Here is a 24842-nt window from a genome sequence, read left to right as displayed (position 1 = left end):
CATTTTTGATAGAATGTTTATTGGTTTCACATGCTCATATTTCATTAAATTGGACTAATCAAGAGCACACATTCAAAAACTTTAATCTTCATAGACCCAGCATTTATCAGCTGGCTGCCAAGACACAAGTTCTTCGTCCTTGAACCAAAGTGCAATCTCCTTGTTGGCACTTTCAACAGAGTCAGATCCATGCATAATGTTCCTATTAATAAAAAGCAATGTGTATGCAATTAATACATAGTTCAATTTCTGGACCATACCTTCCAACTTGGATGCAGAAATCTCCTCTGATAGTACCAGGTTTGGAGTCGGCAGGGTTAGTTTCACCCAACATTTGACGACCAGTTTTGACTGCATTCAACCCCTCCCAGACCTAAAATGTTAACAAAACAATAAAACCAATCAATTTGAAGTTAAGAAAACAACTTACCATAGCAACAACTGGTCCAGATGCCATGTATTTAACCAAACCAGGAAAGAAAGGACGACCAGATAAATCGGCATAATGTTTTTGCAACAGTTCCTCGGTAGGCTATATGATAAGGCGTCAAGCAATGTTAAGTTAGCATAACTGATGACTACCTATATGATCGCAACTACTCACGTACATACCTGGACAAACTTGAGTGCAACCAATTTGAAGCCTTTCTGTTCGAATCTCTTGATGATTTCGCCGACTAGTCCTCGTTGGACACCATCAGGCTTGATCATCAAATAGGTACGTTCTTGGTTACCAGACATATTGTTGAAAGATCTAGGGGCGAAGAATTAGACGTCAAACGTATCTAATGCACGAGGTACAAAAGAAAGAACTAGAAGAAGCAGACAACGAGATTACTTCGTGTACCGGAGAAAAATGTAGACTGGCAACGCAAGCACAGTGAACGCTATGGTTAAATCTGTATGCCCACGGCAGCAATGGAGCGGTCTGAGAGGCGCTCTTCTTAGCTTTGTTTTGAGTAATCTAAAATACAAAATTAGGTACGAATGGAAACCATCACTAGCGCGCCAGTACGCTACAGCGCTAGCGTGACACATCAAACTTCTTTGATTATTCAAAAACTATAAACTCTACGTAAAAACAAATTTCATTTTCGTGTTCCTTGTTAAATTTTAAATCAGAATCATGTATAATTATCTAGATTTAACGATATAATTTTTTAAGAGGAAAAAATTTTAAGCCCGACAAAATAAGCCTGACTTTCTGTTTTTTACGGTTAATTCAAAAAGTATTCACCCAATATAAAAATGAAACGGATTGTCGTGATCAGCGATGAATTTCTAATCGAAATAATATATTTTAAATGAAATCTAGAATTTAATGAAAATTGCAAAAGTGGGAAGGCTATATATATATGGCAATCCGTTTTACACAAAAAAAAAAAAAATTTCGCCAAAAAAAATATAGTTTAATCAAATAAAGTTATTAATTAAAAAAATTATATATTTACAGGGCTAGAATATGTAAAGTTGTGTTGAGAGACTTCATTCAAATTTGACCGCTAGATGGCCATAGCTGTAAAAAAAATTTCGCCAAAAAAAAAAAATAAATCCCACTTTTTCCTTTTTTTCCGACACGTAGCCATCTACCGCTCAGACTCGTTATAACTGGCGTAGGCAATTTCAGTCCATTGGATGCCATTCGCAGTTAGTTCAGTAGCGTGGATGGAGAGAATAACGCGTGGCTGGAGGAACAATTGAAAAATGGATAAGATACTACAACAAAAGGATGGTAAGTATAAACATTATTATATTGGTTTTCAATTATTAATTATTGTTTATTAGATCAAATTATGAAGCTGCAGGCCCAATTATTGGAACAACACAAAATATTAGATAACAGCAAAGCTAAGGATGGTAAGGCCTAATACGTAATGATTCTATTTATTTGCTTTTATTCATTTGTGTTTTGTAGCTCAAATTTTGAGTCTACAAGCTCAGCTAGGGGGCAAGAACAAATTGGAACGGAACAGTTTCCAAACAGTGAAGGAGGTTTTTCAAAACTCTTCCCTAACTGAACGTGAGGATGAGTTGGCATTAGTCGAACACAGTCAGGTACCTAACCTTTTCAAATAAGAATTCAAAATAAGTATAGAATTTTAACAAACAATTATTTCTTGTTTAGTTATTCAGTCCACCACCTGACAGTGTGTTAAATTTAAATTCTGTTAGTGCTGCACTAAAAGAATCGTTAGTAATAAGTCCATGCAGCGAAGGAATTGAACAATTGTGGGACCGTATTTGGGCCGAAAATGGGTGTGGTACGGAAACCGAGATGTGGCACGAGTTCAACATAAAACATGAATTAGGTACTTTTCGGTTTTTTGTCTATTGAAAAAGTATTTTTAATGCTATTATTTTGCATTCACAGAATTTTAGCAGGGGATCAAGTCAAGTCTGGAAGTGTTACAGGATGGAAGAGTCAGCCTAAGTTGAAAAAACACTTGAGAGTGCATTACCATTAAGGTATGAGGTAAAGTAATAGAGTATGCACATTGTCTAATGAGAAGTACCATCTTGTGTGAATGAATCCTGTATAACAGCAATCCTTTATAGTTCTGTCACAGCTAGAAGCTTTAAATAATTCTGCTTCCCTTGCTAAAGAACAACTTGTCCTTTACGCTCAGAGTGTTGGTGAAGCTGGGTACTTAAATGGCCGTAAAGATGTTTCACTTCACTGGCATTGCAGCGCTGAACAGCATACATGGACTCTTTAGGTATGAAAGGAATTTTCTTGACAATTTTTTGAATTTATGATGAAGCTTTTCTCTTCCTTTTTGCCAACCATGTCTAATCTACAAAACAAAAATTTATCCAATAGGAAAGGATTTTCAGTATACTGGGAACACAACTATCAACAATGCAACATTCTAGGGGTGCTATTTTATCATTCAAGAGCCTTTTACAATGATCTTCATCTGCAATTTGTATGTCCTGTCCCAAGCTTCTGCCAGAAGTTGAATCTATAAGTCATGTAAGTCACATGATCAACAATTGATATGTTTAATGGTGTTGTTTTTCTTTTCTCAATATAGGTTAATAGTAACATTGGATCTGAAAAAATTCTTGGTTGGGGCAAGACACTGAATAAATTGTATTGATTGGATGGATGACATGACATTTCTATACTTAATTCGGATTCCCCAGACGGTATTTGATATTAAAAAAATTGAAGTGCATATCTGGGCTCCCTTCTTTTCTGAAGCCCCGTTTCCCCTTGACTCGTAATAAGCCCGTAGGGGGTCATGCCCCTACTGTACGGTATATATAAAAACAACATATACCGAGGTTTGGAGGGCTCTGGCCGGAAAGGGGACGTGGGGTGCCGCTTAGTCCGATGATGTGTTCACGGAGGGCGATGTGGCTACCCACAAATCCGAACTAAAGGTTAATCGCTCCTGTAAAAATGTTCCAAATCTTCAGCTCTTCTTCCGGCTTCTCTTAGCCAATCACCGGGTAATCTCCCCGGTGGGTCAACAAGGCAGTGTCTCCCCCTGCCTGGGTTGACGGCAACTTTTGAAAGGGCTATTGTGCCTTTTTAAAGTTGCTAGATCATTTATAAGTGCAGAGTAATGTCAATACAATTTATTTTTTTAAACAAAAAAAGCAAAACTTGTGTTTTCAACTTTGTTCTTACTGTGCGCTTTTTTTTCCTTGTTTTTTTTTCCACACATTTAGCCGCAATGTATGTATTATCCTTGGTTGTTGATACATACACAGCCTTATTTGTTTTCAATTGAGCTTTCAATTTTGACTCATTGGGGAATCGAACCCTGGATGTTCGGCATACCGCGCCGATGCTCTACCAATGTGCCATGAATCATATCATAGTAAGTTTGCTTTTTTCTGGTCACTTACGGACTTACATTTACACTTAGAATAAAATTGAAATGAAATGCTGCAATATTCTTTTCTATAATTATTCTGCTTTATTTTTTACACAGCAACTGAGGTTTGAACCCAGGGTAACAAATATCGCAGCTAAAGGCTCTACCACAGAGCTATGAACCTTATGAAAGCTATAGAAAGATAAACATATAGTTGTGAAAGACTGCATAAACATCCTAGACGATAACATATGGTATGCGATAATAAAACTTTTAGATATATCTCGTGGCTTAATGTTAGAGCATCGGCGTTGCACGCTGAATGTCTGGGGATCGGTTCCCATACGAGTAAAACAAAATACAAAATTAATTCAAAAAATATTCAGATATTACACGTTGTTCCTTGAATCTAAGTTGAAGAATTTAAAAAGTGTAATAAATAATAATTGAATAGTTACAGATAAACGATAAACCAATGGAAACAATGCTTACCATCAAAGGTAACCAAAACAAATAAAGCAAAGCAAAAAAAAAAAGTTGATAAATGTAATGTGTGAACACAGCTAACAGACAATGAAAGAAACAAATTTTGCAAAAAATATTTTATAAAAAAAATTTTATTGACAATTCTCTGCACATTACAATTATTTTTGCAACTTTAAAAAGGCACAATAGCCCTTTCAAAAGTTGCCGTCAACCCAGGCAGGGGGAGACACTGCCTTGTTGACCCACCGGGGAGATTACCCGGTGATTGGCTAAGAGAAGCCGGAAGAAGAGCTGAAGATTTGGAACATTTTTACAGGAGCGATTAACCTTTAGTTCGGATTTGTGGGTAGCCACATCGCCCTCCGTGAACACATCATCGGACTAAGCGGCACCCCACGTCCCCTTTCCGGCCAGAGCCCTCCAAACCTCGGTATATGTTGTTTTTATATATACCGTACAGTAGGGGCATGACCCCCTACGGGCTTATTACGAGTCAAGGGGAAACGGGGCTTCAGAAAAGAAGGGAGCCCAGATATGCACTTCAATTTTTTTAATATCAAATACCGTCTGGGGAATCCGAATTAAGTATAGAAATGTCATGTCATCCATCCAATCAATACAATTTATTCAGTGTCTTGCCCCAACCAAGAATTTTTTCAGATCCAATGTTACTATTAACCTATATTGAGAAAAGAAAAACAACACCATTAAACATATCAATTGTTGATCATGTGACTTACATGACTTATAGATTCAACTTCTGGCAGAAGCTTGGGACAGGACATACAAATTGCAGATGAAGATCATTGTAAAAGGCTCTTGAATGATAAAATAGCACCCCTAGAATGTTGCATTGTTGATAGTTGTGTTCCCAGTATACTGAAAATCCTTTCCTATTGGATAAATTTTTGTTTTGTAGATTAGACATGGTTGGCAAAAAGGAAGAGAAAAGCTTCATCATAAATTCAAAAAATTGTCAAGAAAATTCCTTTCATACCTAAAGAGTCCATGTATGCTGTTCAGCGCTGCAATGCCAGTGAAGTGAAACATCTTTACGGCCATTTAAGTACCCAGCTTCACCAACACTCTGAGCGTAAAGGACAAGTTGTTCTTTAGCAAGGGAAGCAGAATTATTTAAAGCTTCTAGCTGTGACAGAACTATAAAGGATTGCTGTTATACAGGATTCATTCACACAAGATGGTACTTCTCATTAGACAATGTGCATACTCTATTACTTTACCTCATACCTTAATGGTAATGCACTCTCAAGTGTTTTTTCAACTTAGGCTGACTCTTCCATCCTGTAACACTTCCAGACTTGACTTGATCCCCTGCTAAAATTCTGTGAATGCAAAATAATAGCATTAAAAATACTTTTTCAATAGACAAAAAACCGAAAAGTACCTAATTCATGTTTTATGTTGAACTCGTGCCACATCTCGGTTTCCGTACCACACCCATTTTCGGCCCAAATACGGTCCCACAATTGTTCAATTCCTTCGCTGCATGGACTTATTACTAACGATTCTTTTAGTGCAGCACTAACAGAATTTAAATTTAACACACTGTCAGGTGGTGGACTGAATAACTAAACAAGAAATAATTGTTTGTTAAAATTCTATACTTATTTTGAATTCTTATTTGAAAAGGTTAGGTACCTGACTGTGTTCGACTAATGCCAACTCATCCTCACGTTCAGTTAGGGAAGAGTTTTGAAAAACCTCCTTCACTGTTTGGAAACTGTTCCGTTCCAATTTGTTCTTGCCCCCTAGCTGAGCTTGTAGACTCAAAATTTGAGCTACAAAACACAAATGAATAAAAGCAAATAAATAGAATCATTACGTATTAGGCCTTACCATCCTTAGCTTTGCTGTTATCTAATATTTTGTGTTGTTCCAATAATTGGGCCTGCAGCTTCATAATTTGATCTAATAAACAATAATTAATAATTGAAAACCAATATAATAATGTTTATACTTACCATCCTTTTGTTGTAGTATCTTATCCATTTTTCAATTGTTCCTCCAGCCACGCGTTATTCTCTCCATCCACGCTACTGAACTAACTGCGAATGGCATCCAATGGACTGAAATTGCCTACGCCAGTTATAACGAGTCTGAGCGGTAGATGGCTACGTGTCGGAAAAAAAGGAAAAAGTGGGATTTATTTTTTTTTTTTTTTGGCGAAATTTTTTTTACAGCTATGGCCATCTAGCGGTCAAATTTGAATGAAGTCTCTCAACACAACTTTACATATTCTAGCCCTGTAAATATATAATTTTTTTAATTAATAACTTTATTTGATTAACATATAACTATACAATAATTATTTTGTTATATTCTACTTAATTAACTTAATTATTATTACTTTTAACTATTAACTTTCCATTTTGTACTGCAGCAAATATAATGAATGTAATTCTAATAACAATTAGAATGATTGCTTGTTTTAGGTAGAAATAATATGTTTGAGTAATATAAAGTCGTTATTGTTTGTTCCGGTGTGAAAATAATACACAATAACGACTTTATATTACTCAGACATATTATATATACCTAAAATAAGCAATTATTGCTATTATTATCATTGCTGCAAAATGCAGTACAAAAAGTAAAGTGAATAGTTAATAGTAATAATAATTAAGTTAAGCAAGTAGAATATAACAAAATAATTACTGTAGTTATATGTTAATCAAATAAAGTTATTAATTAAAAAAATTCTATATTTACATGGCTAGAATATGTAAAGTTGTATTTAGAGACTTAATTAGAATCTGACTGGTAGATGGCGGTAGCTGTAAAAAAGAAAAAAAAGGCCGAAATTTTTTTTTTTTTTTGGGGGTAAAACGGATTGCTATACATTCCTAATAGGAATACTAGTATCCCAGCCGGAATCAGCAATAATTTTGAATAGTGTTTTATGTTGAATTGTTTGTTGATTTTGACGAAAATAAGGCCCTCTCACTTTGGTCAAAATCTGCAAAATTGAGCATCTCTTGGAATTCAATAAAAGTTACAAATTGTACTAAAAATTGAACGTTGTTATTAGTAATAGTATTTGTTTTTTCATCGGCAGGGTAATTTTTGAAATCTACGGAACAAAAGTGTTATTGGAGCAACAACTATTAGCTTGTCTGTTCTAAGTGATTTTCAAAAATTACAAATCCTCAGCAAAAATAAACCTGATTCTCATGATCTTCATTCAATTTTCATTTCTGACAGATTGGATGCTAACAGCTATGATTCGCAGGTATGCTTCAATAATAGTACTGGTACTTGTCGAACTATTCACTCTTATGTTTTGCCACATGCACCATATGTCAAGTTAAACAAGAAACTCTAGCTTTTACAGTTCAACTTTTTATTCTTCTTATAATTGAAAACCACAATCACTCTGCAAAGCAACAGCCATGGTTCAAATAAAATCTGTTTCAAACAATCAAATTTAATATTTGGTTCTGTTTAATAATTCAACATTTATGAATCTTTAACCTACTGTGGTAAATAAAGTTAGTCTTCATAGACCCAGCATTTGTCAGCTGGCTGCCAAGACACAAGTTCTTCGTCCTTGAACCAAAGTGCAATCTCCTTGTTGGCACTTTCAACAGAGTCAGATCCATGCATAATGTTCCTATTAATAAAAAGCAATGTGTATGCAATTAATACATAGTTCAATTTCTGGACCATACCTTCCAACTTGGATGCAGAAATCTCCTCTGATAGTACCAGGTTTGGAGTCGGCAGGGTTAGTTTCACCCAACATTTGACGACCAGTTTTGACTGCATTCAACCCCTCCCAGACCTAAAATGTTAACAAAACAATAAAACCAATCAATTTGAAGTTAAGAAAACAACTTACCATAGCAACAACTGGTCCAGATGCCATGTATTTAACCAAACCAGGAAAGAAAGGACGACCAGATAAATCAGCATAATGTTTTTGCAACAGTTCTTCGGTAGGCTATTTGACAAGACGTCAAGCAATGTTAAGTTAGCATAACTGATGACTACCTTTATGATCGCAACTACTCACGTACATACCTGGACAAACTTGAGTGCAACCAATTTGAAGCCTTTCTGTTCGAATCTCTTGATGATTTCGCCGACTAGTCCTCGTTGGACACCATCAGGCTTGATCATCAGATAGGTTCTTTCCTGATTTCCCGACATATTGGTATGAAAGTTAAAACTAGGAAATTACTGCAAGACAGCCACGAGGTGAATGAGTATCTGAGCAAAAAGCCAACGTGGAAGTTAACTTTGCGGTTCGACTCCCGCGGAATAGTCTAGTGGCAGCCATGCAAAGTAAAGAACTCAAGGACATCTGCCGTGAAAGGAATCAATTTCATTGCCACATGACATCAGTTGTGTTTACCTTTTTAACCTTGAGAGTTTCAGATTGCTTAGGGCGCTCACTTGGGGAAGTTTGATTGATAGAATGCCTTTGTAATAGTCACCCGATCGTGTCACGATTTTGTTCGTGAAAAAACTATTGCCTGTTCCTTTTTAGACTTGATAAACGCTTGTTTGGGATCATGGAGGTAATAGTCCATTATCTTTTACTCGTAAAATTCTTTTAACCAGTCTTATATTGATTTAACACAAACCTTCAGATATTTTTTCTTGCCAACTCATTTTCCTTACACCTCTTACTACATTCTTCTGTCTATGTGTTACCAAAAACACAATTATACTCCTACATTAGCTAACCAAATTGGCTATCTTAATTTCATTTTAGGGTATCGCTGATGTATTTCGATGCTTCATATGTATGGACAAGTTGAGGGATGCAAGATTGTGTCCACACTGCTCAAAACTTTGTTGTTTTGCTTGTATTCGGAGATGGCTTGTTGAACAACGCTCACAATGTCCTCACTGTAGACTTCCACTAAGACCTCATGAGCTTGTCAACTGTCGTTGGGTCGGAGATATCACTCAACAGTTAGAAAGCCTTCAGCTGCAAAGTACTCCATCAGTTACACCAGCCAATTCTATATCAAATAGTGCCAGTACCACAGATTTGTAATGTTTTGTAACTTAAAAATAAGTAATTTAAGGAAAAAAATTTAATTACTGTTTTTTTTTTAAATCTACAGGTGTGATATGCACAATGAAAAACTGTCAGTCTATTGTGGAACATGCAAGAGCTGTATTTGCCACAAATGTGCACTTTGGGAAGGCACTCACTCAGGCCATATGTTCCAGGTAATTGCGTGCATAATAGGTTGGGGGTTGTAGATACTGACAGCAGCTTTTCAGCGTGTAATATGATAATCTCTCTTTGTGAATGGAATCAGCCGTTAGATGGAATGTATGAAACTCATGCAACTAAAATTCGGGACGGAATCGCCCAATTAAGACGAAGACTTCTCGAGATAAGCATGATCGTTCAAGATGTGGTAAAAAAATTATTTTGTGCCACTTATCTAAAGATATATGGAGAAATTATCTTATTTGGTAAAGGAACGTAACGTCGAAAGCGTACGTACTGCAAAAGACGAGAAAGTTAGTGAAATACGCCACGCCGTAGAGTTGATTGTGTCACGTCTAGATTCACAGTTACGAAGCAAACTCCTTTCGTTAGTGGGACAAAAAAATGTTCTTACTCAAGAAACTGATCATTTAGAAGCCTTGCTGCAGGTTTGGTTTCATTACATTTTGTGTAGAACATAGCATAATTTTCACTTTTTCAATTTTAAGGAAACTGAAACAACTCTGCAAAATGAGTCCAAGAGTCAACTGATAGCTAAGAGCGGCGAAATAATGTCTGCAATGGACAGGGCTCAAAGACGAGCTTTAAGTTCGTTCACGTTACACCACGTTCCGGCGGATTTTCAAAGTGAAATAGTTCCCCCATACAGTAGCAGCATCTTTACAATTGAAGATTTCAGTCGTATGAGGAATAACGCAGATCCAATTTACTCACCTCCATTGGTTGTAGACGGCCTAAAGTGGAGACTAAAGGTAAGATTTCTTTCAAATTCCTTTTAAGTTTGTTAGGTTTGATAAATATTTTGCAAAGGTATATCCTGATGGCAATGGCATCGTCCGTGGCAACTACTTGTCAGTTTTTCTTGAATTGACGAGCGGTGTATCAGAGCCAGCCAAGTAATCAAACGCATAGATCAATTATCAAAATCAGCTTAAATTAAATTAACTTTTTGTAACAGATACGAATATAGGGTGGAGCTGGTCTATCAAGGGCCAAATAATGCGAGCGGCGGGCTATCCGCAAACCGCAATATAGTACGGGAATTCGCCAGTGAATTCGATGCAGGTGAGTGTTGGGGATACAACCGTTTCTTTCGCCTCGACCTCCTTGCTTCCGAAGGCTATCTGAGACCGGAAAGTAATTCTCTCATTCTACGGTAACTATTCTGTCTCTTTTGCTTGCGTTTTCTTTTTACTTTGTTAATAATATTACTTTACTTTAAATGAATTCAATAATATTTAGATTTCATGTCCGTCCGCCGACATATTATCAAAAATGTCGCGACCTTCAAAGATATCTCTCTAGTATGCTACAGAAACACGCTCGCTACCTAAATATTATTAAAGGTTTTACCGAGGTATTTGGCTTCCGCTAGTTTCTTACCTTCCGAATTTCATCCGTTATTTTTGTTGAAAACAGGGTAGGCACGACCAGGAACTTGTCCAAAGTGATGGAGAAGAAAATATAGACGTGCGGAATCAAATCGGATCCGCCACCTCGTCAGTACCAGATCGCGGAGCAGCCACCGTATGCCTATCTACGCAAACTTCTACGTTAAATACATCAATAACCGAAAACGATGAAGCTTTGTTAACTGACGAAGTTTTTGAGAGCACCTCACCCTCTCAACGCCTGCTCAATTTAACGGATAGTGTTCGCCGGTTGGCTGGTGGTTTCCAGAGCACTACGTTGCAGCCGGATGATGAATGGGTGTCCACTAGCAGCGAAAGCGGAACTCCGGTATTTCATTGTTTTCTTTCATATTTAAACGCCTCTGACCGACTCCTTACGTGTTCGTGCGTTACTTTTTCTCCTTCTCGTTATTCTAGAGCCTTGGTAATGATAACGTCGTTGACGAGAACAACCTGAGTGAGGGAGAATTGGAACTCAGCGAAGCTGTCATTAGCGTAAACCAGTACATTATGCAGCCACGTTTTGCCAACGCAAGCAACTTTGACCGTAACGTCTCCGCATCTAGTAAAAACTGGGTTGTTAAATTCATAAAACACTTCAAAATTACTTAAGCTATCCCGTTAGGTATTCGTGACGGAGACATCACTTACCCTTTAATGGATCAAACGTTTAGAGAACTAAACAACGCCTCAATGAACGGGATAGCCTCCAACGTCTCTGTGTACGATTTCTTTTTGCAGTAGATTTTCAAGTGTATAGTTATCTTGTATAGAGAGATTTTAACAAACAATATACCTCACCAACAATCGTTGGTTTGATTTTTAACTAAACAGGCATTCATTTGCCGAGCGTGATTGGGATCAAGAAACTTTGGAAATGTCAATCGTCCCGGAAACCGAGCAACCGGTTAGAACGCCTGTCCGGACAACCAGGTTGAGAAGCCCTCAGTCTCATCAGCGGAAGAACCGTCGTGTGCGAGACAGCACATTTTTGCTACCCAGATTAGGTACCAGTCGTAGGCGCTCTATTTCTCCACCTCGCAGCCGTGCACCAATTCCCAGTCCAGCTCCTGCTCCACAAGCAGCAGCAAATTTTTCTGTCAAAAGTAAATCAATTTTTATAACTTAACAACAAAATAAAAAACAAAAATCTTAGCCGTTTCATTTGTTGCAGGCAACACGACAGAAGAATGAACAATTAAACCTAGCCACGCTTTCTCCCTATTTAACCACTTGTGCTTTGTGCACCTTATTTGTTACCGCATAATTTCACTATTACTCTCGGATGCAAATCTGAAATATACAAGTTGAAAATTCTATGGATCTCTATCTTGAATGAGACTTCAAAGTTCTATGCGTTTACCTTAACAATCACTCACGGTAACGGACCACTTCCTGCCGACCGCTGGCCTTTCAGGTGAAATGCGATTTCGAAACAACAACAGTCACAGGGTTGGCAATCGATCGGTTGCGATGAACCCCAGCAGCTTTTGAAGAAAATACATGAATTAGATGTGCCCTGAAATTTAAAAAAATCAATCGAAAGCAACACCAATTAAATTTATAAAAACAAAATCCAAACGGACAATTTAAATAAAAAAGTGGTTTACCGCAGTGCAGCAATTCATCACAGGCGAGCTGCAACAGTTGATTCCTGAGTTGCCACAGCACGCTGCAGTTGAATCAGAAGCAAAACAATATGAACCAATATCACAGAAGTAATCTGTTGTTGACTCAGTGCTCGAACAACAAATTCTGAGAAGCCACTTCCGTATTGCTATTCCTGTAAATAAAGTAAATCCAATCAACAGCCAGGCTGATAGGCTCAAAGACTTGAACAAACAATCGATACTCACCGACAAGAACGACGATAACATATGAAGTAATGGCCAGAGAAATGACAGCAGCCAATGGTAGCGCAATATCAGTCCGGTTTCCTTCGGATATATTACTGTTACGACTAGAAGCAGATGAGTTCATGTCTTCCTGGGGTCCAATCGGCGGAATCCAAATCCACCGACTAGCTTTAACACCATCGGGTTAAATTTGTTTGTCGGCAGTATGGGACGAACCCATGATGATACGGGCGACGCTGGAAACATAAAGCCCGTAGAATCGGTGCTGTTTTCTTCCTGGTTGCCATGCCACCATATAGTCCAGGTGAAACATCAGTACCGGCTACGCATGTCTGGTACCTGGTACCACTACTCAAGTAGCCTTGCATGCACATGCATGATCAACCATGATCATTCAGACGATCACATTATCGCATGAACCCCAAAACGTTTCCTTGCTTCCCCTCTCTTTCTTTTTTGGTACCATTGGTGAGAAGGTAACCAATACACCATTAATACTGCAACTTGACACGAATCGATTGGTAAGTAAAGCCAATAGCTCAAATGTCAGATTTTCAAGCAAAGAAGAAGTCGTTTTGGACTACTCTCCCTTACTCGAAATCTGTATATGATGCTTTATTCATTCATTTTTGCCGTTAAACAAATTAACCAAAGCTACCGCTTCCTTGAGTTGTATCTGGCACCGCTCCTTCATCGCCTGTCCAGTGGTTTTTTTCAGTTTCGATTCCAAGTCTGCCACAGCTATTTTAAAACCAGCAACATTATGGAAAATACGGACGTATTTGTCGCCGGTTGTTAGGATGAACCGAGAAGTAGAGTCGAAGCGCAATCTCGTAATAGGGGCTATACAAGAATAGGAAATGAGTACTCGAATTGATTCATGGCTGCAAAAAAAAAGGGCATTACCCGAATGAACGTCTGGAATGTGCGCTAACAACTCAGCGTTGACCGTGGAATAAATGTAGAGGGACGAGTTGGAACCAATTGCAACAACCCTGCCATCTGGGGCAAGGGCAATACGTGCTGGTTCACTTCCCTCGCCCTTCCATTTGCCGGAAACTAGTAAAGTGGCAAGCTGGCCTTGGCGATAATCAACTAGTGTGAGAGAATGTATGGTATTAAAATGCAAGGCTTAAACGAAAAACAAAAAGGAGATTGCAATTGGTCTATTACTGTTGGTGTTGTATAGACGCCACGTTCCGTCCTTGGAAACCGAAACCATCCGCCCTGAATCTGGGCTATAGTCAAAGCTGGAGATGCCGGATGTGTGGCCTCCCAATTCAAAAGCACGACTCACTTTCTCAAATTCACCAGTTCGAGAGAAAACGACCTCCCAAACTCGTACCTCCGGCGTGAATCCTAGGAGGAAAAGAGCGAGGAAAATCAGTGATGAATAAATGTCACATGAGATGAAGAGAATGCATACCAGAAGTAGCGACGAATCGACCATCAGGCGAGATCTTGGCCGAATATGTCTCCATTTGATTGGTTACGATAGATGCTAATAAATTCCCCTTCAAATCAAGAATGTCCAGTTCGTTTTTCGGCGTACAAGTCATAATAAATCGCCCTGTGCTTGCCACATCGATGGCCAACAAGTCAGCTTCGCGGGTCTATATAAACAAAACCAATCATTACTTACAACAAGAATTGAATTGTAACGCAATGTGTTTCAATTACCTTTTCAAATGCGTGAGAGGGTTGCACGGATGGGAGGCCACCAGCCTCGGGTTTTTTCATAACCTTGTAGATTTCAATATTATTACCAAGAGCTCGGACTGTCAGCAAGGCCTTGGAATCAGGACTCCAACGAATAAGGGTGGCGGAATCATACTGAACATGTGCACGAACCGTACGGATGTCGTTCATGTTGAGTTCGACGACCGACGAATCCAATCCGTCAAAGTTCAGTTTCCACAACATCAGCGAACGATCTAGGTTTGAAAAGAAAAAAAAAACAATTAGTTAATTAGGCAGCTATGTGAATCAATTAGGAAGCAAGCAGTCAGGTAATCGATAAAGAATTAGTTTATCAATGGACGTTATGGGATGGGGGGGGGGGGGGCAGAATAATGAGCAGAAACGTCCGAGGATAATTCACGATTGACGAATCACGAGTGTATTTTGAGCGTTTGAGCTTTGCTTGATTGTTGTAAAAGAGACATAATAACAATTTAAAGACAATTATAAAGAGTGGTATAAATACGAGACAAATGCGATTGGCAATATAAAGAGTATTTTTCGCGCAAATGCAGAACACTTTGACTTTTGAGTAAAGGAGTGTAGAGACATTATTGAATCAATAAAATGACAACGGAAAAATTGTGCCATTTTGAGAATTGTTTGATTCTTTAAGGCATGTGTTCAGATTTATGCCGCGGTCGTAATTGACACGCGGCTTTCCATAAAACAAGTTCGGCGCAGGCGCGCGCATCTTCGAAGCTATCGTGGCCGTTATGGCCTACCTGAATGTTACGTTGCAGGTAGGAGGCAACGAGAGATTTGAGCGAGCGTCGGAAGGGGAAACCAAAATAATGCGGGAAAAGGACGGCAGTATCGATTATAATTGAGTGAAGAATACGCAATGCACGAAGGTCATTTTCGAGTCCATGTCCGATGAGAATAGTCTGTGAATAGATGAATCCAAGTAGATCCCGCTGGACATCATTTATAGTTTTTGTAGCCTTCTTCAGGTCCTGCTCGCAAAGACCAGAAAAACGAGTATTGTAATCAATCACTCGGTGATGTGGTTTCACCAAGGCCTCGTAAACTAGACAACCATCGATGCTGATGACGGAAACTTTGCAAACTTCCAGGCCACGGCCGGTGTAGCACATCTCACAGTCCAAAGCGTATATCGAATGAATTTTGGAGCCGCTGCCTGGAGTGGTGCGGACATAATCAGTAAATGGTCCATTCATTCCAGGGCTAACGCCGTTCCAAACGTGGAGATCACCGGAAGTGCAGCCAGATGAGCCTTCGTCTCCTGCACAGCACGTATAGCCATGTGCTTCTCCTGGTGATGAGGGGCGCTTCCATTGACCCCAATGGTAAATGCATCTTTCTTCAGTGAGATATTCACCATCCAGTGTGACAAAAAAGCCCTTTTTACATCTCACACAGCGTTTCTCAAGGCTGGGACTTAGCGGTGGTTTCTCTTCATAGGGATCCCCATGTTCGGAGCTATAAAGATGTTCAGCCATTTCAATTATTTCTGGTTGATGTCTAAAAGCACGCCTCACGTCACTTCGGTAATAAGTGACGTTTGCCTCTGGGGTCTTGTAAATAATGGCACGATCAGGATAAAATGAACTTTCAACTGGATAACCCAAATTTAGCAGCTGGTCATCGAGCAAGACATACTGGTATAAGTAAGTATAAAGTTCAGAATTCTTCATTTGTAGTCTAGTGTAATATTTCAAGGGAGTGGCTCTCCTCATTCGTTGCTTGCTTTCCACAGTCTTGGTGGGATGTTCTTTCTTCTTATTCCCAGCTTGGCTTTTCTTCATCCGATTTCTTTTCTGTCTTCGGCTGAGTACACAGCCAGAGTCTGTCTCACTAGGGGTTGGAGTCTCTACCATGGGTTGGGAGACAAATACTTCATCTAATTCTAACTATCATTACACTTTGCTCAACCAAGACTGCTAGAAAAGAAAATTACCTTCTGCACAAGTGGCAAGATGTTTCCCGTTAGCGCTAAAATCCATATCAGTGATGGCACCAGTGTGGCCTTTCAATGACGTCAACAGCCATGAATGAGTGAATGTTGATTTGGAATCCTTGGAGACCGCTGGAGCAGCCTTCTTCTTGGGAAGTTTAGATGGCATTCCTGATGTCTTCTTTCCCTCTTTTTTACTGTATGCACTTTTTTCATTCTTTCCTGTTATCGGCAAAGAGATTTGAAAAAACTGGAAAGATGTAAAACGATAGAAAAGTTTATTGACCTTTAGTGCTTGGCGGTGTGGATTTTTTAGTGAGAGACCACACTAGAACGGCGATTAGAAGCCCGATTACTAACGTCAAAATAATAAGTCCCATATCTAATGCCATTTCATTGCTTTATAATTTGCCTTGGATTCAAATTTGATATAATATCTTAACACCGGCAATGACGAAGCCTTTCACTAACACACGTGTACTCCCAGACGTCTCAGAGCAACTACAGACGAAATTATCGGAATAGCGGGAATACATAGGAATGTGAATTCATTATTGAACACGGTATTAGAAAGTAGAGGTAGCCTTCTAACTGAACCCAGCGCCTCCTGAACCAGCCTTTAAAAGGGCTTCATAGTTCTAGTTCGTAGAATTCCCACGCGTACCGATTTGTGGCGCTGCATGCTTTAGTCAAAATCCTTCAGAGATCACCCTCTTACTCTCCTATTCCATGTTCTTACACTGCATGCATACGTCATTGGAAAACAGTTGCCGGCTTTTCTGAAAACAAGCATGACTCATAGATAAAATGTCACTGTCATTGTTCATGGTTATTGGATTGAAAAGAAAGAAAAATACATTGCGTATGAGGAAGATGTATTGTTTCTATAATAGCGAAAACCTAATAGTATTCAATAATCAATCAAAGGAATTAGTGGACAACACCTGCGGAGCACACAGTAGGCTAGTTCTATACAAGACTGCGACATGCGCTCTTAAATATGGCAGGGTCTGTTCAAGGATGTCTGGGTTAAGGCCTTTTCTTATTATTTATTCGTCCACATCATCCAATTTCATGCGATCCATGTCTTGGCCAGCGTCATCAACAGAGTTGCTGCCAAATGTTTCAAAAGCTACGCTATCCATGCGTGGCAACTTCTTTGGATTAGGCTGGATTTTTAATTGAAAACAATGCGATCGATAACGTATGCAAATTGGATTACAAATGTACTTAGTACCTTTGGATGCATCATGATTATTGGGAGCTCACCAACCAATTCACCAGCTAAAGCTCCAAGGAAGAGCTTCACTCTAATCAAATAAGTCACGATGATACCAAACCCATCGCGATCATCGGGGTTGGCCATTCTGTTTTTCGTTTTTTCCAGCATATGTAAAACCGAATGAAAAAGAGGAATAAGAAAAAATTTAATGATAAAATAAATAATATTGTTATACAGTGTAGTGGAAGCTAGTTCCGTATCTTCATCGCGAAGACGACCGCCCAGAGCAACACCATGCCTGTCAGCCACGGCCGCCCCGAGACGTGGCGTCATGGTGTAAGTGCGGTGCAAAGTACCGCCTGGAGGGATAGGACAGCCCTCACTTGTGAAAGTAAATCGCGGGGTAATATTTTTTAATCTAAGGGGAATTGTGACTGATATTCTTACGACGTATCGAGAGTGACAACCGGCGTTTTGTACGATCCGTGTTCGAAGAGGCAAACATCAATACATTGTAGAACTTGGGCACGCAATTTCTTCACTGTTTTATTGCTACGGTTCTGAATGACAACGTTTACCGCGATAGGCTCTCCATGATGATACAACTGCAGAACAAAACATTAGAAGGACTTCTTTCCTATAAAATTGCCCAATACTTTTAATACCTGTTTATCCAAATTAATCTCCATCTCCAAGTCTCCGGGACTTAGAACGAAATCACGACGTACAACTGTGCATGGCTGGCGTCCCTGTTGTCCCTGTGACGGGGCAAACTGAATTACGCGGATACCCATAGAGACAGAGCTCCTGCAAAATGAATAAAAATTCGGAATTAAAGAACTATTTCGTTCACAGTTTGATATTAACGTTTACCTTTTATGAGCACGATCATCCATTGACTCTCCGACAAAGACCCGCAGAAAGTATTCAACTCCACACGGTTTACCCTGAGCTTCTGTTCCTGGTTGCAGAGTAACCGATGGCGGGGCATTTTTCGGCAGTTCAAAAATGAATGGGAAAGCATTGCTTCCAAGCTTTTTGATCAAACGCTCCTTTACATCAAAGGTTAAAAATGGTTGGGTTTAATCGTTTTGCCATGAATGAAATATGGGGTCTGTGTACCTGCATTTTGGTGAGATCATTCTTCTGGCTGGCGCGGATCTCACCGGAAGCCATGAGCAAGTCCTTTTGGAACTCGAGCCCCATGACTTCATCTTCCTCGCGACCGTAACGAAAGCTACAAACGATCTGACCGAACAACTTGCGGCCTTTGAGGTACTCCGGATCAATCAAGGCGACGCCATCTACGTAGTAACGATCACGATTAATAGCTTTCTCATGTAAAGCGACAATCAAACCTCTTACCGACAGATTCGATTTTGGTGATGTTATCGATGTAATCACGTTTGCCAAGATAAACGGTCACCTTGCTATTAGGTGAGGTCTTCTTGAAAACTTTAAGAGCGTACACCATTTTTGCTTCAGTTGGAGGATTTTACAGAGGCGAATGATAAAAAATAATGCTAGGAAGTGAGTATTTATACTGCCTGGTGTCCTATGTTGAGCAAATTGGATGAAGTTCAGTTGGTTCGGTCCTAATGGGATTATACTGAGCATCTCATGAAAATACAGCACAAGCAACTGCGTGGCGTCGTGAGCGAAGTCCCCACAAGGGTCGCCAAAACTTGATTTTTAAGGAAGTCATCCTTTCGAATCTATTAAAGAGGTACATGGATTAAAAGGACACTCGGTTATTTTGCTATTCGACGAGGGAAAAGCCATCGAGGATGATCAAACCGTAACGAATAATTACAAAGTATTGAAAGGTGACAAATGTCATAAGTTACTTTTGGTAAGTTAAGATTTTAAATGATAAGCCTCGCTCGAATGGCTTCGCTGACACGTGACCACCTAAATCGATTAAAGAACATCTGACATAAGTACTAAAATTGTAAATGTTGTCAAGTTTTTTGCATGCCCCCTGTAGATGCCAAAATCGACATGAGATTGGCGTTGCAAGCACCAAATGAGAATTTTAAAAAATGAGGATAGAAACCAAGTCGGTTTTTCATAGTATAGTAGGTAAGTTCATAGTCATAGTTTTCGGATTTGGTACAGTACATAAGTCATGCTAGATATAAGCCCTCAAAAATGTTAAACGTTCGCAAGACATTTTTACGCCGCCATAAAGGACCGTTTCGAAGACGAATATTCACTGGCTCATAGGAGCTTTCATTAAAAGAAAATAAACCTCTAAAATTAACAATATGTTATGGTTTTATCTTCTCTGACACAAACTGGAAGTTGCTGAAGATTCAGAGTTGTAACAGATTGGTTTAGGGATTGAAATTACAATCAAACAATTTAAAAATACTTGTCTTCCATTCTTCTTTGTGTGGTGTCTTTTTTCTTTTGAGCTTATAAGTAACAAGCCAATGATTTCTTATACATTATGCTCTGATAGATTTTTCTTAGAGCAGCCAATACATTTTTTGCAGTAAAGAGAGCTATAATAGTAATTAAGGCAGTACAAAAAAGAAATTGTTAGGACTTCGTAGTATTGTTACGGTTAAGCCGCCTGCCACTATCAAATACCTAGTTACCTTTTAACCACATCAGCCAAGGAGAAATAATCACTAAGATTTCTGTAAGCAAGTGGGTACATATTATTTGTCACTTAAAATAATATTTAATATTTTTTGCAGACATTGGCCATTAGATCTTCGATAGATGTTACCAATCCTGCATGATTTAAAACTTTAATTTTGAAATGATTTACAATATTTTTAATTCACTGACATTAAGGGTACCATTCAATTTACAGGAATCCTATACCTTCATATGCTTACTCAAAAATGGAAAAGAAATTTGTCTTTAGTTTACTAGAATATAGGACAGCATTTCAAAACTTTATGAAACTTCTTTTAGACTTCTAAAGAATATTGAGAGAAAAAGCTTTACGTTCTTCATCACTTTTTTATACTGTCTTGTTTAAGCGCCACATTTTTTCCTTGTATTTTTTCCTTTCAAATTTCAGACAATCATTTTGTTCTGTTTAGTCTCAATAAATTTAGCATTGCTGCCATGTTTATTACATAATTAAAAGTTGTTTATTTTTAAGCTGACCATCATGATCAGCTTGTCAATTTATTCAAAAATTTTAAGTTTTTAATTCATTTTTGTTTTGATATTGATGAATTCATAATTAATCTAACTTCATCATATTCTTATTTTTATATATGTAAATCGTGCATTTCTTGTCAAAGGAAGTTGCAACGTTGCCGTCATGCCTCTTCTTCTTCCCCTTCAGTTTCCATCAGCCATTCCTCTGAGGTTTTCACTAGCGTGAGAATGGTATGTTTTTGACAAGTTCTGCTATATATGTATTATTAAGGTTAAAAAAGTGTATATCGGGAAAAAACAAACTTGCATTTATTATTTTTGAACTAATTGTATACATCTTCTGTTGCAAAATTAAATAGAAACACTCTAAATTCTATACTAGTGGGACTCGTTCAGTGACTGAGCGACCGGGTTTAACTTTCATGTATCTTTTCTAGACTAGCAAACGCCGCAACAATGGACGCTCCAAGCACGGCCGCGGACACGTTAGTGCCGTTCGGTGCACCAACTGTGCTCGCTGTGTAGCCAAGGATAAGGCCATCAAGAAGTTTGTCATCCGCAACATTGTGGAAGCTGCTGCTGTTCGTGACATCACTGATGCCAGTGCTTTTGCCTGTAAGTCTTGTGTTTTAGCCAACACTTACATTTGTTCACTACATAATGAAAACTTTTTTTGTAGCCATTGCTTTGCCCAAGCTGTATGCGAAATTGCACTACTGTGTGTCATGTGCCATCCACTCCAAGGTTGTGCGCAATCGCTCACGTGAGGATAGAAAGATCAGGACTCCTCCACCAAGGTTCCCCAACCGACCTGTAAGTCGCCTTGCTTTTGTTTTTTCTAACATTTTGGTTTCTGGCAACATTGTGATTTACTTTTTTTTATTAACAGGACAACAGACCAGGACAGGGAAATAACGCCGCCCAACGTCGTTAAAAGTTTCTAATTGTGGTCAGATGATTGAATACATGGCATTCTGATCATCCCTCTTGTTTAAAAATTTTTTTGTATACAGAAGTTATTAAAAAATCATCATACTTCTAATGATGGGAATAAGTTTTGAGACTTAGTATCAAGGCATCACATTTTCATATGAAGACAGATAATTTGATTCATGCTTAAGTTACCTGAGAGGGTAAAGGCAGCAATGATAATGAAATTATTTTGTCTTAATACAACATAGAATTTGGTGTTATCTGTAGAGTAATACTATATGGGAGTTCCAAGAAAAATCGTCTGATGGTTGTTACAGTTGTTACAAGATGGCAGAAAAGGCATAGTTATGGTACAAAGAGGTTATGTTTACATGGGATTTTACATTGGATTGAATTGCCAAGATTGTAACGAAGCTAAAATAAAACGGACTTTATTCCAGTGTTCCTCATTTGGAGCGAACGAACTTCAAATATGAAGAGCAATTATAAGCAAATTGTAGTCCTTTTGGTTGCAAGGTAATAATATTTGGATGCATGGAAAGATTAAGGGTGAATTTTGAAACTCAGCCAACATTAATGTCGGTAGGGTGAAGCTTCGTCGTAAGTTGTAAAGAGTGATTAGTTTGACATGTGCATTTTCGAATAAAATTAAAGACAATTTGTCAACCTCTTCATCAAATCTACAAGTTAAAAAAAGAATTCCACTATTGCCACTCCCATTTGAAAAAATGTTTCTGTTCGAACAAAAGACATGAATTAAATTGGTTGCAAATTTAGTGCTAAACAAACATGGGCGATAAAGACGAAGCTTCAAAAACCATAGAGACGCGTTTTAGGAAACTAGAAATAAAATGGTTATTAACAGCCTTTTGCATTCCAAACACATACTCTAAAATGAAGCTGGGGGGATAAAAACCAAAGTTATAGATACATCATACATTTTTAACAAAATACTAAAGGTATTACGCACTTTTTTTTTTCAAGCTATTACGCAATTTTGATCTTGCAGTATAATTCCTCCATTTGGATTGTCAGTCGTCCAACAGAATAGCAGGTTTTCGCGCCCAAACTTTTTCTACAATTAAGGCCTCCAGACTCTTCATTTCTGTGCTTCACATGCATCTGTTTGAATGCTCATCAACCAACTTATCACAGCCATTTTCAGTAGAACAAATTTAAACAAAGTTAAAAATGATAAAGGAGCTCGTATTCTAGGTTCATGTAATGAATAAAGGCGCAATTCACATTTTACAATAGCGCAATTATTCAAGACAGATGGCGCCTTAAGCAATCAATCGCCAAACAGACCTGACGGGCCTATAATTAACGTAATCCAAGCTATATAAGACAATTTCGGCGCCAAAACGTTGTTAGTCTTCGAAGGAAGTGATACGCGAGTACAGATTTTGCTAGTGTTTTAAGAACAATTCTTTAAAATATATTACTAAAATGTCTTTTCTTTCTCAACGTTTCGACAATCTAAGCACATCTGACAACAAAGAAAACCGCAGTTCTATGTCTGGTCAAAAAATCTTGCAGCCTCATGACGAAAACGTATTGCCGGCAAAGCAAGTTGAGGTAATATAATTCCATTAAGAATCTATTCCCATTACTAAGTACTTTTCTATTCTTTCTTCCATAGAAATCATTACAATCAAAAATTACTGACCAGAATGAGCCTTTGCTGCGTCCTAACCCCAGCAGATTTGTGCTGTTTCCCATTCAATATCGTGACATCTGGCAGATGTACAAAAAAGCAGAAGCTTCATTCTGGACTGCTGAAGAAGTTGATCTTTCCAAGGTAAACTACATTTAATCTATACAATGCTATGTTGGACAAGGAAATTAACCCCATGCTATTTCAGGACTTGAATGACTGGGATAAACTTCAACCTAATGAAAGGCACTTCATTTCTCATGTTTTGGCATTTTTTGCTGCATCTGATGGTATCGTAAATGAAAATCTTGTTGAACGGTTTGCTCAGGAAGTTCAGGTAATTTAGAAACATTTTGTCCCATTAAACATCCCTAAATTTAATTTTGTGTTAAGGTACCTGAAGCTCGCTGTTTCTATGGTTTTCAAATTGCCATGGAAAACATCCACTCAGAGATGTACAGCCTGTTGATTGAAACCTACATCAAAGATTCTACTGAGAGAACTAGGCTCTTCAATGCTGTTGAGACCATGCCCTGTGTTGCCAAGAAAGCAGAGTGGGCCATGAGATGGATTGGCAACAAAGAAGCCCCTTACAGTGAAAGAATTGTTGCTTTTGCTGCTGTAGAGGGAATTTTCTTCTCTGGGTCTTTTGCAGCAATTTTTTGGCTCAAGAAACGAGGTTTGATGCCAGGATTGACATTCTCCAACGAACTGATTTCCAGAGATGAAGGTCTGCACTGCGATTTTGCATGCGTCATGTTCAAACATTTAGGTAAAATGATTTAAAAATTTCATAATTTTACGAACTTGGGGCTACAAGAAAAAAAACTTTACTTTACAGTTAATAAACCTTCCAAAGAACGTGTAGTCGAAATCGTGAACAATGCTGTAAAAATCGAACAAGAATTCCTTAGCGATGCACTTCCCGTTGAAATGATTGGAATGAACTGCAAACTTATGCGCCAGTACATTGAATTCGTAGCCGATCGTCTTCTGATCGAACTTGGGTGTGGGAAGGTAAAGACTAGCTGTTTGCCATTTCGCATTAATCTTTCACAAATAACGTTTTATTTATTTATTTCATTTTAATAATCAATATATATTTTTTTCTAGTTATACAAAGTCGAAAATCCCTTCGATTTCATGGAACACATTTCGCTTGAAGGGAAAACAAACTTTTTTGAGAAAAAAGTTGGGGAATATCAGAAGGCAGGGGTAATGAACAGCAAGGGCAGCGGGGCTCATGTTTTCACACTCGATGAAGATTTTTAACTCCGTTGCCAGTGTCGACCCAACAGTTCTTCATTGAAAGGTTTCCTTTTTTTATCAAATGTGCAAATTCCCCGTACAAATTTTACTGATCGCCTGTTCGAGTATTGCCAAACCCTTGAAACTATGGCGCTGCCATTTATTGATGTCTTTTTTTTACCGTAATAAATTGTGACGTATAAAAATG

At 38.4% G+C, this 24842-nt stretch overlaps 11 protein-coding genes across 13 annotated transcripts in view; 4 read left to right on the top strand and 7 right to left on the bottom strand.

Annotated features, from left to right (window-relative positions):
- Positions 1 to 6846, bottom strand: part of LOC130686611 (hydroxyproline dehydrogenase-like) — a 95773-nt gene extending 88927 nt beyond the window's left edge. The window contains exon 1 of the mRNA XM_059497646.1: positions 6841 to 6846. The gene's annotated coding sequence lies outside the window, so the exon portion shown is untranslated. The remainder of the gene's footprint in view (positions 1 to 6840) is intronic.
- On the bottom strand, positions 3 to 786 carry LOC130686671 (nucleoside diphosphate kinase-like). The gene is made up of 4 exons (XM_057509810.2): positions 613 to 786; positions 431 to 532; positions 261 to 373; positions 3 to 202 (listed from the first exon to the last, which is right to left on the bottom strand). The coding sequence occupies exons 1-4, from the start codon at positions 739 to 741 to the stop codon at positions 82 to 84; spliced, it is 465 nt and encodes a 154-aa protein (XP_057365793.1). The 5' UTR covers positions 742 to 786; the 3' UTR covers positions 3 to 81.
- LOC130686673 (uncharacterized) lies at positions 1638 to 3311 on the top strand. Its single transcript, XM_057509814.2, has 7 exons — positions 1638 to 1732; positions 1786 to 1857; positions 1916 to 2055; positions 2126 to 2309; positions 2372 to 2466; positions 2628 to 2717; positions 2822 to 3311. The coding sequence occupies exons 1-5, from the start codon at positions 1705 to 1707 to the stop codon at positions 2377 to 2379; spliced, it is 432 nt and encodes a 143-aa protein (XP_057365797.1). The 5' UTR covers positions 1638 to 1704; the 3' UTR covers positions 2380 to 2466; positions 2628 to 2717; positions 2822 to 3311.
- On the bottom strand, positions 4498 to 6390 carry LOC130686672 (uncharacterized). Its single transcript, XM_057509811.2, has 7 exons — positions 6296 to 6390; positions 6171 to 6242; positions 5973 to 6112; positions 5719 to 5902; positions 5562 to 5656; positions 5311 to 5400; positions 4498 to 5206 (listed from the first exon to the last, which is right to left on the bottom strand). Exons 1-5 carry the CDS (start codon positions 6321 to 6323, stop codon positions 5649 to 5651), a joined length of 432 nt encoding a protein of 143 aa, XP_057365794.1. The 5' UTR covers positions 6324 to 6390; the 3' UTR covers positions 4498 to 5206; positions 5311 to 5400; positions 5562 to 5648.
- An 811-nt stretch (positions 6847 to 7657) lies between the features above and the next one.
- On the bottom strand, positions 7658 to 8558 carry LOC130686668 (nucleoside diphosphate kinase-like). Its single transcript, XM_057509805.2, has 5 exons — positions 8355 to 8558; positions 8173 to 8274; positions 8003 to 8115; positions 7810 to 7944; positions 7658 to 7739 (listed from the first exon to the last, which is right to left on the bottom strand). The coding sequence occupies exons 1-4, from the start codon at positions 8481 to 8483 to the stop codon at positions 7824 to 7826; spliced, it is 465 nt and encodes a 154-aa protein (XP_057365788.1). The 5' UTR covers positions 8484 to 8558; the 3' UTR covers positions 7658 to 7739; positions 7810 to 7823.
- A 107-nt stretch (positions 8559 to 8665) lies between these two features.
- LOC130686597 (E3 ubiquitin-protein ligase TRIM37-like) lies at positions 8666 to 12254 on the top strand. The gene is made up of 14 exons (XM_057509715.2): positions 8666 to 8854; positions 9052 to 9335; positions 9410 to 9518; positions 9611 to 9712; positions 9777 to 9953; positions 10014 to 10277; positions 10336 to 10421; positions 10484 to 10681; positions 10768 to 10882; positions 10945 to 11265; positions 11355 to 11502; positions 11563 to 11659; positions 11772 to 12043; positions 12112 to 12254. The coding sequence occupies exons 1-14, from the start codon at positions 8849 to 8851 to the stop codon at positions 12129 to 12131; spliced, it is 2199 nt and encodes a 732-aa protein (XP_057365698.1). The 5' UTR covers positions 8666 to 8848; the 3' UTR covers positions 12132 to 12254.
- A 47-nt stretch (positions 12255 to 12301) lies between these two features.
- Positions 12302 to 13189, bottom strand: LOC132087695 (uncharacterized). The gene is made up of 3 exons (XM_057509806.2): positions 12794 to 13189; positions 12548 to 12720; positions 12302 to 12456 (listed from the first exon to the last, which is right to left on the bottom strand). The coding sequence occupies exons 1-3, from the start codon at positions 12915 to 12917 to the stop codon at positions 12313 to 12315; spliced, it is 441 nt and encodes a 146-aa protein (XP_057365789.1). The 5' UTR covers positions 12918 to 13189; the 3' UTR covers positions 12302 to 12312.
- A 143-nt stretch (positions 13190 to 13332) lies between these two features.
- On the bottom strand, positions 13333 to 17038 carry LOC130686605 (transducin beta-like protein 2). Of its 3 annotated transcripts, XM_057509723.2 has the most exons (7): positions 16738 to 17038; positions 16455 to 16673; positions 14474 to 14727; positions 14220 to 14406; positions 13967 to 14152; positions 13700 to 13888; positions 13333 to 13636 (listed from the first exon to the last, which is right to left on the bottom strand). In XM_057509723.2, the coding sequence occupies exons 1-7, from the start codon at positions 16841 to 16843 to the stop codon at positions 13413 to 13415; spliced, it is 1365 nt and encodes a 454-aa protein (XP_057365706.1). In that variant the 5' UTR covers positions 16844 to 17038; the 3' UTR covers positions 13333 to 13412. The 3 variants fall into 3 exon arrangements, with proteins under 3 accessions (XP_057365706.1, XP_057365704.1, XP_057365705.1); XM_057509721.2 differs by lacking the exons at positions 13333 to 13636; positions 13700 to 13888; positions 13967 to 14152; positions 14220 to 14406; positions 14474 to 14727 and adding an exon at positions 15130 to 16403 and having other exon boundaries at positions 16738 to 16987; XM_057509722.2 differs by lacking the exons at positions 13333 to 13636; positions 13700 to 13888; positions 13967 to 14152; positions 14220 to 14406; positions 14474 to 14727 and adding an exon at positions 15130 to 16397 and having other exon boundaries at positions 16738 to 16985.
- Positions 17039 to 17309: 271 nt separating this feature from the next.
- LOC130686621 (phosrestin-2-like) lies at positions 17310 to 19204 on the bottom strand. Its single transcript, XM_057509747.2, has 8 exons — positions 19039 to 19204; positions 18796 to 18977; positions 18547 to 18725; positions 18339 to 18480; positions 18121 to 18278; positions 17909 to 18055; positions 17689 to 17818; positions 17310 to 17620 (listed from the first exon to the last, which is right to left on the bottom strand). Exons 1-8 carry the CDS (start codon positions 19145 to 19147, stop codon positions 17501 to 17503), a joined length of 1167 nt encoding a protein of 388 aa, XP_057365730.1. The 5' UTR covers positions 19148 to 19204; the 3' UTR covers positions 17310 to 17500.
- Positions 19205 to 20945: 1741 nt separating this feature from the next.
- On the top strand, positions 20946 to 21777 carry LOC130686670 (small ribosomal subunit protein eS26-like). The gene is made up of 4 exons (XM_057509809.2): positions 20946 to 21027; positions 21234 to 21411; positions 21476 to 21609; positions 21686 to 21777. Exons 1-4 carry the CDS (start codon positions 21025 to 21027, stop codon positions 21728 to 21730), a joined length of 360 nt encoding a protein of 119 aa, XP_057365792.2. The 5' UTR covers positions 20946 to 21024; the 3' UTR covers positions 21731 to 21777.
- Positions 21778 to 23062: 1285 nt separating this feature from the next.
- LOC130686622 (ribonucleoside-diphosphate reductase subunit M2-like) lies at positions 23063 to 24840 on the top strand. The gene is made up of 6 exons (XM_057509748.2): positions 23063 to 23307; positions 23372 to 23530; positions 23595 to 23723; positions 23780 to 24158; positions 24228 to 24403; positions 24500 to 24840. The coding sequence occupies exons 1-6, from the start codon at positions 23179 to 23181 to the stop codon at positions 24656 to 24658; spliced, it is 1131 nt and encodes a 376-aa protein (XP_057365731.1). The 5' UTR covers positions 23063 to 23178; the 3' UTR covers positions 24659 to 24840.
- Positions 24841 to 24842: the final 2 nt, after the last annotated feature.

The sequence above is a fragment of the Daphnia carinata genome, chromosome 2 (genome assembly GCF_022539665.2).
Source record: "Daphnia carinata strain CSIRO-1 chromosome 2, CSIRO_AGI_Dcar_HiC_V3, whole genome shotgun sequence".
Taxonomy (NCBI): Eukaryota; Metazoa; Arthropoda; class Branchiopoda; order Diplostraca; family Daphniidae; genus Daphnia; species Daphnia carinata.
This window is presented reverse-complemented; position numbering and strand designations above follow the sequence as displayed.

Coding starts and splice junctions, on each gene's coding strand:
- LOC130686671 (XM_057509810.2), bottom strand. CDS start 741: ATGTCTGGTAACCAAGAACGTACCTATTTGATGATCAAGCCTGATGGT. Junction 533..612: donor TTGCACTCAAGTTTGTCCAG/GTATGTACGTGA, acceptor CTTATCATATAG/CCTACCGAGGAACTGTTGCA. Junction 374..430: donor CTGGACCAGTTGTTGCTATG/GTAAGTTGTTTT, acceptor TTAACATTTTAG/GTCTGGGAGGGGTTGAATGC.
- LOC130686673 (XM_057509814.2), top strand. CDS start 1,705: ATGGATAAGATACTACAACAAAAGGATG. Junction 1,733..1,785: donor GATACTACAACAAAAGGATG/GTAAGTATAAAC, acceptor ATTGTTTATTAG/ATCAAATTATGAAGCTGCAG. Junction 1,858..1,915: donor TAACAGCAAAGCTAAGGATG/GTAAGGCCTAAT, acceptor TGTGTTTTGTAG/CTCAAATTTTGAGTCTACAA.
- LOC130686672 (XM_057509811.2), bottom strand. CDS start 6,323: ATGGATAAGATACTACAACAAAAGGATG. Junction 6,243..6,295: donor GATACTACAACAAAAGGATG/GTAAGTATAAAC, acceptor ATTGTTTATTAG/ATCAAATTATGAAGCTGCAG. Junction 5,903..5,972: donor CATTAGTCGAACACAGTCAG/GTACCTAACCTT, acceptor TTTCTTGTTTAG/TTATTCAGTCCACCACCTGA.
- LOC130686668 (XM_057509805.2), bottom strand. CDS start 8,483: ATGTCGGGAAATCAGGAAAGAACCTATCTGATGATCAAGCCTGATGGT. Junction 8,275..8,354: donor TTGCACTCAAGTTTGTCCAG/GTATGTACGTGA, acceptor CTTGTCAAATAG/CCTACCGAAGAACTGTTGCA. Junction 8,116..8,172: donor CTGGACCAGTTGTTGCTATG/GTAAGTTGTTTT, acceptor TTAACATTTTAG/GTCTGGGAGGGGTTGAATGC.
- LOC130686597 (XM_057509715.2), top strand. Junction 9,519..9,610: donor ACTCAGGCCATATGTTCCAG/GTAATTGCGTGC, acceptor GAATGGAATCAG/CCGTTAGATGGAATGTATGA. Junction 10,682..10,767: donor AGTAATTCTCTCATTCTACG/GTAACTATTCTG, acceptor AATAATATTTAG/ATTTCATGTCCGTCCGCCGA.
- LOC132087695 (XM_057509806.2), bottom strand. CDS start 12,917: ATGAACTCATCTGCTTCTAGTCGTAACAGTAATATATCCGAAGGAAAC. Junction 12,721..12,793: donor TGTTATCGTCGTTCTTGTCG/GTGAGTATCGAT, acceptor CTTTATTTACAG/GAATAGCAATACGGAAGTGG. Junction 12,457..12,547: donor TGATGAATTGCTGCACTGCG/GTAAACCACTTT, acceptor TTTAAATTTCAG/GGCACATCTAATTCATGTAT.
- LOC130686605 (XM_057509721.2), bottom strand. CDS start 16,843: ATGGCATTAGATATGGGACTTATTATTTTGACGTTAGTAATCGGGCTT. Junction 16,674..16,737: donor CACACCGCCAAGCACTAAAG/GTCAATAAACTT, acceptor TGCCGATAACAG/GAAAGAATGAAAAAAGTGCA. Junction 16,404..16,454: donor TCTTGCCACTTGTGCAGAAG/GTAATTTTCTTT, acceptor AATGATAGTTAG/AATTAGATGAAGTATTTGTC.
- LOC130686621 (XM_057509747.2), bottom strand. CDS start 19,147: ATGGTGTACGCTCTTAAAGTTTTCAAGAAGACCTCACCTAATAGCAAG. Junction 18,726..18,795: donor ATGATCTCACCAAAATGCAG/GTACACAGACCC, acceptor TTTGATGTAAAG/GAGCGTTTGATCAAAAAGCT. Junction 18,056..18,120: donor GTTGTCACTCTCGATACGTC/GTAAGAATATCA, acceptor TACTTTCACAAG/TGAGGGCTGTCCTATCCCTC.
- LOC130686670 (XM_057509809.2), top strand. Junction 21,412..21,475: donor TGATGCCAGTGCTTTTGCCT/GTAAGTCTTGTG, acceptor CTTTTTTTGTAG/CCATTGCTTTGCCCAAGCTG. Junction 21,610..21,685: donor CAAGGTTCCCCAACCGACCT/GTAAGTCGCCTT, acceptor TTTTATTAACAG/GACAACAGACCAGGACAGGG.
- LOC130686622 (XM_057509748.2), top strand. CDS start 23,179: ATGTCTTTTCTTTCTCAACGTTTCGACAATCTAAGCACATCTGACAAC. Junction 23,308..23,371: donor TGCCGGCAAAGCAAGTTGAG/GTAATATAATTC, acceptor TTTCTTCCATAG/AAATCATTACAATCAAAAAT. Junction 23,531..23,594: donor AAGAAGTTGATCTTTCCAAG/GTAAACTACATT, acceptor ATGCTATTTCAG/GACTTGAATGACTGGGATAA.